The sequence below is a fragment of the Coenobita brevimanus genome, chromosome 27, assembly GCF_032717465.1.
Source record: "Coenobita brevimanus isolate Jiangsu-jjx chromosome 27, ASM3271746v2, whole genome shotgun sequence".
Taxonomy (NCBI): domain Eukaryota; kingdom Metazoa; phylum Arthropoda; class Malacostraca; order Decapoda; family Coenobitidae; genus Coenobita; species Coenobita brevimanus.
In genome coordinates this window covers 4,067,501-4,084,298 of record NC_136980.1, presented here as the reverse complement: position 1 = coordinate 4,084,298, position 16,798 = coordinate 4,067,501, and the positions used below count along the sequence as shown (strand labels likewise).

General features: G+C 42.4%; 1 protein-coding gene and 1 pseudogene across 2 annotated transcripts in view; both read right to left on the bottom strand.

Moving 5' to 3' along the window:
• The window catches only part of LOC145394551 (uncharacterized), an 83,605-nt gene that overhangs the window by 26,132 nt on the left and 40,675 nt on the right, over positions 1–16,798 (bottom strand). For both annotated transcript variants that reach the window (XM_080268389.1, XM_080268388.1), the window contains exons 2-6: positions 4,953–5,194; positions 1,870–2,001; positions 1,530–1,714; positions 1,228–1,390; positions 55–128 (exon numbers count right to left, since the gene is read on the bottom strand). In XM_080268389.1, the coding sequence (XP_080124515.1) occupies positions 55–128; positions 1,228–1,390; positions 1,530–1,714; positions 1,870–2,001; positions 4,953–5,194 (796 nt within the window). The remainder of the gene's footprint in view (positions 1–54; positions 129–1,227; positions 1,391–1,529; positions 1,715–1,869; positions 2,002–4,952; positions 5,195–16,798) is intronic.
• On the bottom strand, positions 2,330–2,449 carry LOC145394630 (5S ribosomal RNA; annotated as a pseudogene).

Sequence of the window (16,798 nt, the reverse complement as noted above, 5' to 3'; positions counted from 1 at the left end):
AACTGCAAAGTACTAACACTGGTAAATAGTGATGACAAAACGGTTATCACTTACTTATTTCCAACTTTCCAAGCAGCATCTTCGTCTCGGCGGCGAGGCATGTTGAGCAGGCGATGTCTCCGCTCAACCTGGCACAGAAACAGTACTATATATAAAAATTTACTCTATCAAAGTTGACACAATGCTTGTAATCCATTTCAGCTAATGCCGCACAATTTTATTCAGCTGAAAGTGAATCAGAAGTGTGTTAATATTGTCACCATTAATCTGCTCATAGTCATGATAACTCCAGATATTGCCAGATGATTTTCATTCAGCTATGAAGTCATAAGAGTCTGAGTGTTAATATTAGTACCATTAACTTGCATGTTCAGCATACTTGAACATTTTGTTAAAGTATATGCTAAACATCTTCAGTAAGCTGTGAATGAGTCACAGGAGCCTAAGTGTTCAAGAACTAATCCTCATCATTCCTTTCCTGTTCTCTGTTATTCTGGTGGCAAATGATGCATATGTTGCCCATGCTATCTAGGTGGGAAGAAATAAATGCTGTGTCTATACAGGAAACAAACCTCCACACTTTTCCCTGCATCTTGCAGTTGCAAGAGAACATCAGTTCACTGCATGAAATAACCCTGCAGGGGCAGCAGCTTGCCAGCAGGTGATGGGTGTGCTCGACCAGACAGAATGGGGATACTCTACTGCTGCAGCCACTACTGCTGCTACTACTACTTACTACTACTACCTATTTGTCCATTTTTAACAATTGTTCTACCTATCTGCCTTTCTATTTTGCAAACATTTCTGCCTGTCCATTTTACATACCTGTCTATCACCCTAACTGTCTAATTCATATGATAATGTACCTGGCTGTCTCTTTTACATGTCTCTCTATTTCATATAACCATCTAACATCCTGTCATTATTACATGCTTCTTATTTTACACATCTAGAGAAGCACTAATATAACATGGCAGCTCTGTGCCCAGTCATACAACCATTCCTAAACTCACTCCTGCACCACTGATATGACAATGGCAGTATGCAGAATGGTAATTTCAGCATGCAATACATCAAGCTCACATTCAGATGAGTCTGAGGCCATAACAGCAACAACAACAACAACCTCCGTATCCGCCTCTTTTTTTCCATACCTCTTCTGTCTACCTGTCTAACTACATCCTACCCAGTCAGCAACAGCTGCCTGTCTGCCTGTTTCTTACTAACCGTATCCTCAGTGTCTGGTGTGATAACATGTGCTGGGTGGTGGCGCGGGTGGCGGTGTCGTGTGGCAGGGTAACTCTCAGGTGAAGACTCTGAGGACAGCCAGTCATCCTGCAACGGGTGGTGGGCGGCCGGGGCACTGGCTGGGTGGCAGTTTGGGGCCAGCCTGGAATACATGATGACAAATGATCTGAAAGGATTACATACATATCTCTCTGCCTGCCAATGCTATACTTGCATATGTCAGACTGACTCCTGCCTGATGATTTCACTAAGGTGTGTCTGTACAAACATGATGCCCTTACCCATTCTCCTTGTGCCTCCTGATGCCAGTGTGAGGTGCAGAGTGAGTCAAGGTGGCAGGAGGGTGTCGGTGGAAGTGTGAGGCTCGGTGGCGGCGGCGCACCACGCGACGACCACCACCACCTCCACACAACTCGGCGTCAGAATCTTCATCAGTGGGCAAGCTGGCCTCACTGGATGACACAACCTATGGATGGGGATCACAGTATCAGTACTTCATAAAGCTACTACACATATGTCATAACCAACAAATAAATGCCTGGTGTTTTAGTATGTTGATGCATATCTGTAATCCAGAACTTTATTAACTCTGCTCAAGTAAACACCCTGCTAGATACTAACCCCCTCATCGCCTGGAGTGTATGAGTTGCTGGCATCAGCGAGGTAGTGCTTCAGCACCTCACTTCCAGTCTCACTCACATCTGTGCTCAGTGACGCATCATCACACGGGCTTGATGGACCAAAGTATTTCCCCTGCAGGTTTAACAGGTATAATCAGGGACAAAAATTTACCTACTATGGCACTCCATCTGCCTTACATATACTTCACATCTGCCACTTTCCCCCCCCAAATCAATAAAAGTAAAAACAAAACAATATACTGCATACAATAAATAAAAGTAAAAAAAAAAGGAAAGAAAGAAAGAAAACTATGAATGGAAAAATATACCAAACCTCTCTTCCATCCATCCATTGCCAGATGCCATGTATCCCAAACGGGGTGGTCAAGGGCTTAAAGTTAATTGTTTTACAGGGAGGGGCACTAATCCTCCACCAACCCCACTTGACACGTAGGGAGTTATGCTAACAGCATCTGGTGTTCCCAGGCGGTCACCCATCCAAGTACTAACCAGACCCAACGTTGCTTAACTTCGCTTATCGGACGGGAAGCGGTGTACTCAACTTTGGGATATTTGTCGGAATCAGAAGTGAGAAATATAAGAAATTAGGTCAACTTTTGGCCCTGACTATACATTATGCCATCCATAAACAATATTCTTACAAACATTCATGACTCGTGGGAATGTAGAAGAATGTGAGGAGAAAATGAAGCATCATCACACTCCCGAATACAAGTACAAGTTTTTCTTTCAAGTCCTTATGACAACTTCTGGGACATGCTTGATATGTTAATACACCTACAATTCACTTAGTCCTTGTTTATAGTTGCTCTAAGCTGATCGTTTTCTTTTTATTATTATTATTATTGTTTTTAAGTAAGATATTATGTGAAACCACAAACCATGACTGAAAAACTTGTTTAATTTATGCAGCATTTTGTCTGCACATAGACTACCAAAGACTTTAAGCAAGGACTGCCTGTATTTATCATAACAGCCATTTGGTGTTACATAGAATCACTTCTGTGTGTGCAACAACCCTTTCTGATTATGCATTTTACCCTTGGCTTTATTCTTGCTACCAAAAGACAATTTTCAGATATAGAAAGACCTCTCATAGTGCAAGTGTTGATGGAACTGTTTCTAACCCTTCCACTATTATGGGCATTTCTTGATGTTTAAAAAAATCATCTGGTAGCAGCCAAAATAAAATCTAAAATGCTTTGTCGGCATGACAGGATTAACTGAGGAACTAAACAAAAGTATTGGTGAAGCTAGCTCGATTTTAATGGCACCAGCTTCACTCGGATAACTAATTACAAATTAAACAGAGGACGCAAATACCGCAGCAATTAACATGACCACAGCTTTCCTGCAACCCTGGCATGAATTCAATAAATGCTGAGATACTGAGTTATTTGCTGTAACAGACTAGTCATTAAAGTTAATCACTAAGCAAAAACACACATCAAAAACACACATCAATATGAGCCACTGAACTATTCAACATCACCAATCTTTCATAAGAATTAGAGTTAATCCCCTATCACATTTCTGTATCATCTAAGGAACAATATCCACAGTAAGAGTTAGTGTATTAGTGCTGCTACTAACCCCTACCCCCTCAACACCCCCACACTGCACTGACCAACAAGAGTCTGGCCAAACAGTCCCGAGTCACGTCCAACACCAGCTGAAACCCAAAGACAGCAGCATGTGATAATTTCCTGACACTAAATCACTAATATATCATAGTATTCCACTCAAACATTGCTGTGGAAACACATCCCTTGAGTAGAATACAATAGCATCCAGACCTTTAATTTCCTTGTGAGGATTGGGTGAGGTAGGATTAAGAAAACAGACAGCAACTCTCATGCACCTGGACAGATAATTATGATAATTTCCTGATAATACTAAAATTCCAAGATGCTGTGTGTGTGGTGGTGCACATTTTACAGGGCTTATAGTGTTTTGCTATTCAGAACACTTAATCATAGTTATTAACTTTATAGTACAGTACAGTACATCAACTGAATTAATATTTTCAGTATGTGGTGATGATAAACTTATCAGTAGTTTAAAAGTGTGGTGATAACAGATATACAGGTGGCTATTTTCAAAATTAAACTAAAAATTGTATCACTGTTTTTCACATAATTGTTATCACTCTCCTCAGAGATTTTTCTTTCATGTGGGTCACTGGCATTCACTGTTTGTTAGATGCTGAGTGGCATTCTGAGTTACTGGTTGGAGAGGAGGAGGGAGGGAAGAGCGAAGGAAAGCAGGAAAAAGAGGAAGGGAGGAAAACGTGAGAAGAGAGAGGGAGGAGATTGGGGATGAGGGAGGAAGGAGAAAGTGAGAAGAGGGAGGGAAGAGATGGGAGAAAGGGAGGGAGATGGGGAGAAAGAGGGAGGAAGGAGATGGTGGAAAAGGGAGGGAGGAGTTGGGGAGGAGGGAGGGAGGAGGGAGGAAAGAGATGGGAGAAGAGGGAAGGAGGAGATGGAGGAAGAGGGACAGAGGAGAGGAGCAAAAGGGAAGAGGACAAAGATGAAAGGAGGAAGAAGGAAGGAACAGGGTAGGAGGAAAAGAGGGAGAGAAGAGAAAGGGAGGAGAAAGAGAGGGAGAGCAAGAGGAAGGGTGGGAGGAAGGGGTATAGGAGGTGAGAAAAGAAGGGATCAAAAGAGGAAGAGAGGAAAGGGTGGATGAAAGAAGGAAGAGGGATGAAGGGGAAGGAACAGGGGTGAAGGAAGAGGATGGAAAGTGTAAGAACAATAGAAGTGAAAGGAGACAGAGAGAGAAAAAAAAACAGAAGAATGGAGAAGTGGAAGTGGAGAACAAGGACTGGAAAAGAGGAGGGAGGAAGCAGGCAAAGGTGGGAGGAAAGAGAAGGAAGGAGGAGGAAGGTGAAGGAAATAAGAGAGGGAAAGGGACGGAAGGAAGAGGAGAGATGGAAGGATGAGAGATAGAAAGGTAAAGACAACAATAATGACAGCTACAAGTAAGAATCAGTAATAAATCTCGATGGTGATGGCTAACAACAAAGGTGCAGGAAATTCCAAATGAACATTAACTCTTCCATACATGTATAAAGGCGGGATCCTCGTCCTCAAAGTCGTCAGGGTCCTGCACGAGATCCTCCTCCAGCAGGGAAGCGAGGATACCCCTGGGGCGTGGCGTGGCGGATGTTGTCTTGGCAGCTGGCGGTGACGGGGGCGGCTGGGGGAGGGCGGGGGAGCAGCCGCCCCCCGCCCTCCAGTGTTCCCATAGCCGCCAGCACACCAGGGACCCGACGCCAACGAGGAAGATAACGCTGCCCGCACGGACTGTGGGGAGAGACAAAGGACCAGGTTATTATGAGGATTACGAGGAAAAACGAGACTACATAACATATATATGGTGTGGCTGAAAGTTCTATCAGTTATCTGACAAGGGCTGCCTCACACCAAATCAAGGAGTAGGAAGGAAGTTATTTTGTTAATGAAAGGGGAAAAAATCTGGCTGCCATGTCCGCAGGGGCTGGAAGAAAATGTCTATGTTCATGAAAGAATAGAGACAAATCAATAAACAACTTACAAATAAAATAATCATTCAGACCTTCAGCCGTCCCTAAAGATGGCGTGAGATACGATCCAGAAGAAGGACAGAAAAAAGTATATTAACACCAAGCTCAACCTTCAACCTTCCTCAATCCTAGCTCCACCTCACAGACCAACCCACCTGCACGCATGTCTCTGCACTGTTTATGTTACAGGACAACTTATTTTTATCAGTGCGTTTCACATACCCTGACAATGAGCGTAAATCCATCAGCTTTCAAGTTTATAAAATGATGTCAAAGCCTTCTCATGGACTCCACCTTTTATAATTCATCCAATATATTCCATTTCCTATTAGTTTCCTTCTCTCATCAACTTTCACACCTTCACAGCTTCACTCACACTCATTTACCACATCCAATCACCTTCTTATTGGCCTACCGCACCTCTTTCCTCTTTCAGTCTCACACAAACAGCCTATGTCCTTTTTATCATACTGTTCTCTCCATCTATGAACACTCACGTCATCCCTGTTATTAGATTATTCAGAAACACTCTCAGTAACAAAACCACTTCCGATTTTCACCTTTTGCCTCACCTCTGACCTCCAGAGCTGAGAATTATTCAAGGTCACTCAAGCTTTGTGCAGATTACGGATGTGAAAATGTGTGTGTGTGTGTGTGTGTGTGTGTGAGAGAGAGAGAGAGAGAGAGAGAGAGAGAGAGAGAGAGAGAGAGAGAGAGAGAGAGAGAGAGAGAGAGAGAGACTAGCACCATATATTGTTAATCTACTGTTACTACCCAACGTTCTGGACGGAGAGGTTGCAATTTTAGGCCAAGTTAGTGTAGCCTAAAAGGAGTGTAACACCATTACCTTTTCCTAAGCGATTTATTATGCTTATCACACCTTACTGACATATTATGTGTTATATAAAAGTCTCTAACATCGCTGTAGTCTACATAAACAAAGGATATTAACCGATCATCTCCAAACATAAGTCGCTCAGGAAGAGGTGCTAGGGAACTAAGTTAGCCGCACCCCCCCCCTCCCTCCCTCTCTCTCTCCTTCTCAGAGGACGTGATTAAAAGTGATAAACTCTGCCCACGTTACGACACTCCCTGGTGACGAACAGACCGGAAACGAACTAAATGAAGACTGACTAACAGGCGATTCAATAACTATACTCATTTTACTCTAACTTGGCCTAAAATTGCCATCTCCGCATCTTTAATACTGAGTTGTATCAAGAGACTGGCGCTGGAATACGATGCACGTCATGAAGGAGTGCTGTGGGAGGGATGCAGAGCCGTAGCATTCTCTATTTCCGCCAAAAAATCCGGGCCAAGTTTGAGTTAATAATAATAATAATAATAATAACAATAATAATAATAATAATAACCAACAGGAAAGGAAATCGCTGGTGAGACACGAGAATCAAAAATGAAATCGTCAGCGGGAGGAAATGATGTGACGGACAGGTAACTCTCTCTCTCTCTCTCTCTCTCTCTGCCACACGCCTGAGCCTGGCCAGTGAACAGGTTGGCAGTGTCGTGATGCTGGTGGACGGGATTATTACACTTATCCTCACACAGCCAGCCACACCTTCACTTACACAGCGCACATTATCGCTCCATACTCAGTTCAAGCCACACCTGCTGCACGTCTCTATCTATCTATCTATCTATCTGTGTGTATATGTGTGTGTGTGTGTAAGAGGCTGCATGCTCTTGAAAGCCGGAGAGAACTTCATTACGTAGATACAAGTGGGTTTAAGCAGCTGTTACTGTAGATCTGAACCCGGATCTAAGTGTTGTGCAAACCAAATGCTATAAACCACAGCAGGCGAAGGTCACACAATATCCCACACTCACATCTTAAACCTGAGGTGGTGGGCCGTCTGTCTTGATGATTGAAACTCTCTCTCTCTCTCTCTCTCCACGTCTTCGCACCTGCCTTTGTGTGGTAAGGTCATGAGTTTGAGCACATAACATCCTGCTTCTCCCCACATCAAGCTCGTCACAACCTTCACACATAGGACCTCATCACATTACCGCTGTTTCACACACTTACACAACAGTCCCTCCTTACACACACACACACACACACACACACACACACACACACACACACAGGGAGAGGGGGAGGGGGATAAAAGCTGATAATATAACCCCTTCAGGAAATGAGAACTATTTTCTCTGCTAATCACTAAACGCTCTTATTCCCAGGCTGATTCCTCTCAAGGTTATGTGAAAAGCGTCTTGCAAGTGTGTGTGTGTGTGTGTGTGTGTGTGTGTGTGTGTGTGTGTGTGTGTGTGTGTGTGTGTGTGTGTGTGTGTGTGTGTGTGTACTGGTAAATACGTGCACAGTATGAAAGTAGGCAGGAAAATGACATAACAATAACAAAGCATATTTAACGGCATTATCGGTGTATCAGTCTTCCTCAACAGACTTGGGTTTTTATTCATTTTGATTCGTCATTCACAAAAACTTGCGGAAACAATAATACAATGTGTGAGTCACAACACTGTTATTTCCTTCTGACACACACACACACACACACACACACACACACACACACACACACACACACACATACACAAACAAACTCTACTACTACTACCACTACTTCTACTACTCTCACCTCCACACACGGCTCCACAACCTCCCGCCTCTCCTCACATACACCTCACAACCATCGCCGGAAAATAATTATATACTAATGAACCGTTCCCTTAATTACATCAATTATTTTAACACAAATATATACTGCTTACTTCCTTCACATCAAGTTCTCCTTTATAATTACTGATAATAAAACCTGACAACAATATAGTCTCCTCTACCAGCCTATCCTTTCTTACTTTATTGACAGTTGGGGCTCAGGGCAAGGCTCCTTCTTCCCAGTGTTTAAGGTAAATGACCAGTTACTCTTCCCTGAGTGGTCTTATCAATACCCCTGCCAGGTGTAAACTCTTATGGGTCACATACGGTTGGGGCGCCTTAACGTACTTGGACCACAAAGCGTTCACTACTACTACGACTACTACTATTACTAGTCTACTACTCCTACTGCTGCTACTACTACTGCTGCTGCTACTGCTACTACTACTACTACTACTACCATTTCTACTACTGTACGGTTACCACCCGACATCAAACGGCTTCCTATATTACAAGAAACCAATTACCTTGTCAGTGTGCGAAGAGTTACATGAATAAAACACTATATCAAATGTAGAGTACGCAGAAATATATATAAACAAATCAACCTGCCACTTATTCCCAAAAAGTACGTAAGGAAGAAAAAATAAAATACATCCCTATATACAAATTAATGCAATAAACGATTTAAAATAATAACACTAGAGGCTTAATCCGCACGAACGATTTCGCCTCGATTCATTTATTCTTGCTCCTATCAGACGATCTAATACCCTATAAAATATCTCTGGCAGTGAAGACGTTATTAAATCCTTTATGTCACCCCTGTTAATCGAAGTCTCTCAGGTTTAACTAAATCGTCTGAGTATAACAAGAATAAAGTAAAAAAAAGTCTTCTGCAACAGCCTTTAGTATGATTCCCACTCCTTTCACTACAAAATTTCAATAAATTATCAAAGCCAAACATATTACAGGCCTAGAAAATTGCAAGTAATCAGCAGCTAAGTCAGCACATAATCCCTCTTTTAAACCCCTGCCTTCAATAAGCAACACATATGCTAAGTAGCCTTGTGTAACAACTCCATTTGATTCCCTTACCCATCCACCTGTCACGACTTGATCTCTGGCAGAATTTCAGTACACTTCTGACGTGATTCGAATGCGATCGGGAGTATTAGCCTTTTCAATCCAATGACGGTTATTTAAACTGAATGTTGCTATAGTCTGAGTCCCTCGCTTCCCCGCTAAGGAAAAAAAAAATTAGGAGGGAAAGAGAGTCAAGATAATGATGATGATGATATTGAAAAACTGTGAATCATTTGAGAGTTTTATATAATCTTCAAGTGCTATATAAAATGTGTGGGTTAATACGCTAGCAAGGTCGTATATATATAAAGTGAGATGGAATGAATCGACAGACATATCCGAGTACAGGAAAATCACGGGGAGAGAGAGAGAGAGAGAGAGAGAGAGAGAGAGAGAGAGAGAGAGAGAGAGAAGCTATCGGACTGCGAACACTAAATTTCAAAGTACCCCCATGGGAGTATATAAACGCTAGAAATAAAAACGCTACAGCCTCTCCACCAGACAAAAGCTAATGGCCAATACCGCTTGTGTGGGATCGAAAGGTGTTTAGCGTTGGCACAGAGACACTCTCAGGGTTCCAACACTCTTACCTCTTACGTCACCCATCGTTTTAGTCTCTCGGTTATACGTCAGGGCCAAGTAATAGGCATTATAACGGTGGCATGGAAGATGGTGATGAGGGTGATGATGATGATGATGATGATAATACTACCACCTCCACCACCACCACCAACAACAACAGCAAATAATAATAATAATAATAATGCCAAAATTATGATTACTATTATGACTGCAAATACTGCACTATGTTTGGGAAATTTTGAGGGAAAAAAACAGTAACTCTTGTGTATGTATATGTTGGTAAATATATAAAAAGAAAAAATCAGATAAGTTAACAAAACACTACAGATTATGTTTATTCTCTCTCTCTCTCTCTCTCTCTCTCTCTCTCTCTCTCTCTCTCTCTCAACTGATAAGTGAGGAAGGCGGTGTTGCTCACTTCCGGAGAGATTTTCTCTCTCTCCCTCACACAACTTATCGTCCGGAAGTGAGTGATAACCCCTTCCTCACTTATCAGATATGAGAGAGAAAGAGAGAGAGAATAAAAGTCCCCAACAGTAACCCATCAAAATCCCACAAATCCCATTCACACAGCACTTACGTAAATCCGTGTTGGCAATCTGGTATAGGTAGTTGAGTAGGCAGAACACCTGATCATCCACCAACATCACTACCTGTAACTACCTCTCACCACTGTAACTACTGGTACTTCTAACGACCTCTCACCACCTCTAAGGGCTCTAAATCACCTCTAACTAGCTCTAACTCTAACTACTGGGCTTTAAATCACCTCTAACTAGCTCTAACTCTTACTACTGGGCATTAAATCACCTCTATCTACCTCTAACTCTAACTATTGGTTCTTCTAACGACCTATTACCACCTCTATGGGCTTTGAATCACCTCTAACTAGCTCTAACCTCAAATTCTAACCTCACTAAGTGCCTCTAATCACTCTAACAATCTAACTCTAACTTCACTAACTTTCCTCGTACTTCTAACTAAGTATTACCACCTCTACGGGCTCTATTCACCTCTCACTAGCTCTAACAACCTCTGCCTCTAGCTCTAACCTCACTAACTACCTTCACCACCAATTATCCGCCCTATAAATTGACCCAAACTACATAATTTAACCTCGTATCAATATTAATTTCACTCTAAATACACTTAAACACCAATCATGTAAAAACTAAATTAACTACAGTAACAATCCCAGTCTCAAAGTACCTTAATTCCCAGCACCACAAATCTCACTTAAGTACTTCCTAATCTTGCTCAAAATAAACTCAGAGTCACACTAACCACACACTGAGTCACCCTGGCAACATCTCGATACTCCTCATCACACTTTGACTTACTTCTAATACACCCTAAACAGAACTAGGCACACCAATCACCTTAAATCACCCTAAATATGTGGCCTTAAATCACCCTAGGTACTCTTCAACAACTGGGCCCGTGATCACCCTAGCATCACCTTAACAGCACCCTATCACACTTAACGATCTTAAACGACACTAATTACACCTTCTATAGCCCTAAACGACGCTAACTACACCCTCTATCACTCTAATCACCTCTTAACAATGTCCTGAGTACACCTGAGCTGGCCCCATTAACCTTCCTTACATCCTAACTACGCTAATTAACACCCCAATTAAGGTAACAACATAATGACAGCAATTAAACACTACCCAAACCTGCCTATACCCTCGACTAGCCAATTCTTACCCGTTATATCCTGATTACCTTACTATGTACACCTTTCTACACCTGGCTAGTGCTCTCTCTCTCTCTCTCACTCTTACACAATAAATTCCCCTTTACGTACACTCTCCACACTATAAATATCACTAATGAAAGCTAAAACTCCCTCACTGCACGAACAAGCTAACTCACACCACATCCAACAGCTAAGTTTTTCCACTCCGAAGCTAAACTAACAACATCCTACATAAAACTATTACGATCTCTCTCCACTCTTGGGAAAGCTAAAATCTCCCTCCTTCTACTCTTCAGAAAGCTAAAATCTCTCTCCTTCTACTCTTCAGAAAGCTAAATCTCTCTCTCCCTACTCTTATAAAAGCTAAAATATCTCCCTCTACTCGTGAGAAAGCTAAAACCTCTCTCCCTACTCTTATAATTGCTAAAATTTCTCCTTCTACACTTCAGAAAGCTAAAATCTCTCTCTCCCTACTATAAAGCTAAAATCTCTCTCCACTCTTAAAGCCAGTCTCCCTCCTCCACTCTAAATCTCTCTCCTACACCTAGAGATAGCTACACCTCAACACACAACAGAGGCACACTCCTCTCTTCACGGGTTTCTTCTCTCTTCTTTCGTGACGGGCAGGAGGAATGTGCTGAGTAAAGTCTAAGGTCACTGCCTACTTCCTTCCTTCCTTGGTCACACTTCCCTCCCATCAACTTCTCTGCATCCTCTTCACTAATTTCTGCCTATTTCCATTCCTTTTCACGTGGCATTTCAGGTGGTTTAATGCTATCAATGTTCATAAACTGTCACGGATTGGGACAGGTTTTTAAAGCACCTTTTTTAGTGTTATTTTTCAGAGGCACTTGTGGTGAGCGGCACACAATATACACTACACTACACTGCTTTCCGTAAGACTCGTTGTGTCAGAATACTGTAAAACGTAAACACTTCCACTCTGGTTTTCTTGCTAACTGTATCAAAAATATCTTTCCAATTTCTCTTCTTTCACTTGTTTTTCCCTTCGCGTGGGGTAAACAAACATCAGGCTCCACGGCGCTCCTCAGGCGTCCCTCTTTTCAAAACTATAAAAACGAGTCAGTTCTCATTTCCATCAAAATACCCGACAAAACTTCGCGTCTTTTGATTCACACAATATTCCTTCCTTATGATTTACTCGTAAACTTCCCATAATATTCCTTCTCGTTGGGATTTATATATATTGTAAACTTCAAAATACTCCTTCTCGTTGTGGTTAAAATTTCGTTAACTTTCAGCTCTGTGTCCCGTCTCTGGCGTCCGTCCTGTCAAGAAGGCGGGATGAGAGCGACTACACCTGGTACCCTCGCCACACCGGGACTGAACTGACAGCGGTGTGGAGGAGGATGTCACCGTCTTCCTTCTTCCTCCCTCTTCCCTGCTACTCCTCTGTGGCTGTGAGGGGCGTGCAGCAACAGAGGCGTCATGCTCCTGTGGCTGTGGTAGAATCATAGCTCATCTAATCGTTCTGTAAACAAACGTGGTATCGCCCTTCGTGACTTCACCTGCACATCCTGTTGTGCGATATGTTTTATGTTTCCCTTGCTATCCTTCAGACTCATACATTACTAAATAAAGTACGCCAAAACACATAAACAAATGCCTCCTACACACATTAACACATATTAGCTAAATGATGCTAAAGAATCTATCCCAAACAAAGCCCCTTAACGAGCGTGATGGACTCAACCGTGACGTGACACATAGGGCGCCCCAGAGCGAGCGTAAGTGGATGACAGATGCACCAAAATACCTGCTTACTTCAACGTTCACTCAGTAGTCACCGCTTCATGTGCTCTAAATCTGGGAACTGTACAAAATTAAGGCGAACCAGCCAAGTATATTTAACGTAGTTCTTTTTTCTATCTATCTATCTATAGCCAGACGCCGAAATCCTGTATGGGGTGACCACAAACAAATCGCTTCCATGTCGCCCTGTCCCCTGCCATTACGCTGCCCTACCCCTAACTCACACATACCCTCTCTCATATACCTCTCCACTCCATCCCTCCATCTCATCCTCGGTCTCTCCCTCCCTCCCCCCCTCCATCTCACTCACATACACTCTCCTAGTTAATATCTCACTTTTGCAAGAAGGCTGATCATTCAAACTTCGCTTTTCGACACGCTTTTTGCCTCACGTTCCTGGTATTTCAGAATTCGCACATATCATGATTTCACGATACATATATGAACAATACGGAGTTACACAAGCAGATTTCAAGCCATGTCAACATTGCGTACGAGTTATCAGGTGACTAACTATGCGATAATTCTGCCCCGCCATGTACGAAAGCGACGTAACCCAGGCTGATCAGCATTTACGTTATCTGCGGCAGGATACCCAAACGAACTCACAATCACCTCCCTGTCGCAATTTATATTTGTTTTTCGTAGGAAGGGCACAGAAACAAGGCTGCAGAATGTCCCCAAGTATTAAATTAATAAAAGAAAAAAAATCTTAGTTACGCGAGGAAAAATTGCCGAAGGTTGTAACTGTTTCTGCTGGAAGGACAGGGAACATTCCGTCTTCTCAAGGCTCCAGTTCTTCCTGGAGAAAGAAATCAGGAGTTACGGCAGCAAATCGACTGTAAATATGTACTTGTATCCCACCCCTGGCCTCACGTGTTTGTATCCCAGTGTACACAAGGCAAGAGATATATCAAGCACCATATATACACAGAGCAAATAATCAAGCTGCTATCTGTTGACCGACTGATAAAGGGTTCATCAACACAGAGCTTACGAAATGTGGCTTTTATCCCTTCTCATGGTCGTGACAACTCTAGCAGTTTATTAAAGTCAGATGAATACGTTACCACAACAACATAAAAAAAAATTACTAGACGAATTGACTGTATATGAAAATGAAGAGACCCAATGACTTTCTCAGTTATATATTTCTTGGGTTTCTTTTTCACATTATGCAAAAACCGTACCCAAAATGAGAGAGAGAGAGAGAGAGAGAGAGAGAGAGAGAGAGAGAGAGAGAGAGGGGCAAGATGGTAGTGTTACTGTGGTTTCCTCATTTACTGTGAGGGTCAGGTGAAGGTGCTCTCTCTCTCTCTCTCTCTCTCTCGTAATTTCATCCCTTCCTCCGATAATCAATATTCCCTCCCCTTTATCTACTTCATCTCTCCCTCCCTTGTTCCTCTCTCTCCCCTACACATAAACACTCCTCCCTCACGCACCCCTCTTCCCTCTTACCCTACACACTTGTTTTACGCACTCCCTTCTCAAAAAGATTCGTTAACTTTCCTAGACATTTCCATACGCATGAATCTCTCTCTCTCTCTCTCTCTCTCGCTCTCTCCGAAATTCCGTGAACTCGTCCAACTTTTCCAAGGTTCGTCTTCTTTTACTCCATACATATAATTTTCCCCTTACAATTTTTCCTTAAACGGGCCTTTTTAAACCTCGTAAATCTTGCATCTTTCCAGTTCTTTTTCATCTCGATCTGTAGGTATGCGTGTATACGTGTACAAAATATACATAGATACGTGTGTGTGTGTGTGTGTGTGTGTGTGTGTGTGTGTGTGTGTGTGTGTGTGTGTGTGTGTGTGTGTGTGTGTGTGTGTGTGTGTGTGTGTGTGTGTGTGTGTGTGTGTGTGTGATTTTTGCCTTCCACATTAATTACTTACAAACATCAATACTTTTCGCCGAATATTAAGTTTCTCGGTATCATTCCACTCCACGCAGGCACATGACTGGTCCGTACTCCCTTCATATATTCATCACCTCTCAACAAATCTTCCTTCGATTTTCCAAAGCCCTTTTCATCCAAGCATCCTTCTTCTTTTTTTTTCTTAACTTTTCTGCCCACTTCGATTTTCCAAAGCCCTTTTAATTCAATTCATCCTTTTTTTTTTTCCTTTATATTTTCCTCTTCCCCAGGCAGTCACATCTTTGCTAAAAAAAAAAAAAATTCCTTCGTTTTACTAGAACTTTCACTTTCCCACGCCCTACTTCCCGTCACGCCCCGACACTCGCCAAAACATCTCCAAGAATGCGCGCGAAACCACGAAAGCGTCTCGCCAAAACAGCCTAGTCAGGGGTGAAAACCATTACAGAAAACTGGAGTAAGGTTGGGGGGGGGGAGGAGCAGAATAATAACAATAAAGAATGCATTATGACTTCGGTTTGTACCTTATTGATTTACTGTATTCTGTATTATTAGGTTACGATACGACCTTTGCATACTAAATACATTACTCATGCAACACTAATGCACATCTATTTCTACTGTACTAAAGTCAATGATGCTTATATACTCGTGTGTGTGTGTGTGTGTGTGTGTGTGTGTGTGTGTGTGTGTGTGTGTGTGTGTGTGTAACCAATCCTCTTTAAATGACCAGCAGGTGAAGATATAACATGTACACATCTTGCAACATTATAACACTATTGCAGTAACTAACTTTCCATAACGAAAAAAAAAAAAAAATACTCGAAGAAATAGCAATATCCATTTTCAAAGATCAATACTTTCATTACATTAACACTGAAAAATTCCAGATATCAGTAACGTTATATTTCATCATTCAAAAGTATTCATTTCAATATTAGTTACACTCGTTACACTTAAGTCACTAGTATTATCAAAATGTTTATCTTTTCTGTCCACTTTCATCTCAGAAAAATATTGCTCTCTTCACTTCTTTAAAAAATATATCGGTAAACAACACAAGTCATTTTCTTCATAAATAAAAAGTTCTCTTCACCACTCACAAAAGTGTACCTCGACACAACTGCAGTTCTCCACACACACACACACACACACACACACACACACACACACACACACACACACACACACACACATGTAATTCACTGCAGCAGCACACCAAATGTAACTTCGTCTGGCCCGGCGAAAAAGGAACTGACTGACCAAGCCCTCCTCCGCTCTCACCCTGACTCTCTCTCTCTCTCTCTCTCTCACACACACCCCTCTCTCTCAAGAATGGTGTGTGTGTGTGTGTGTGTGTGTGTGTGTGTGTGTGTGTGTGTGTGTGTGTGTGTGTGTGTGTGTGTGTGTGTGTATGTGTGTGTGTGTGTGTGTGTGAAGGGGGGGGGCTAGGACAGTTAAGTGGTGTGTGAAGTGGGGGGGAGACTTGAGCAGGAGTAAGGGCTGTGAAAGAGACTGTCAATAGGTACAAAGGTAACGTCACCTAATTAAGGGCAGGAAGGGTTGTTGTGAAGGGATAAGTGCTGCTGTAGTGAAGGAGGGATGGGGAAGAGGGGTAAGAGAGGCTTATATCTATTTAGTGACTCTTGGTAATGGAGAGGGACGCCTTCACGTGGTGGCACCCAAATGACCAGGCGGATCCACTGCCCGG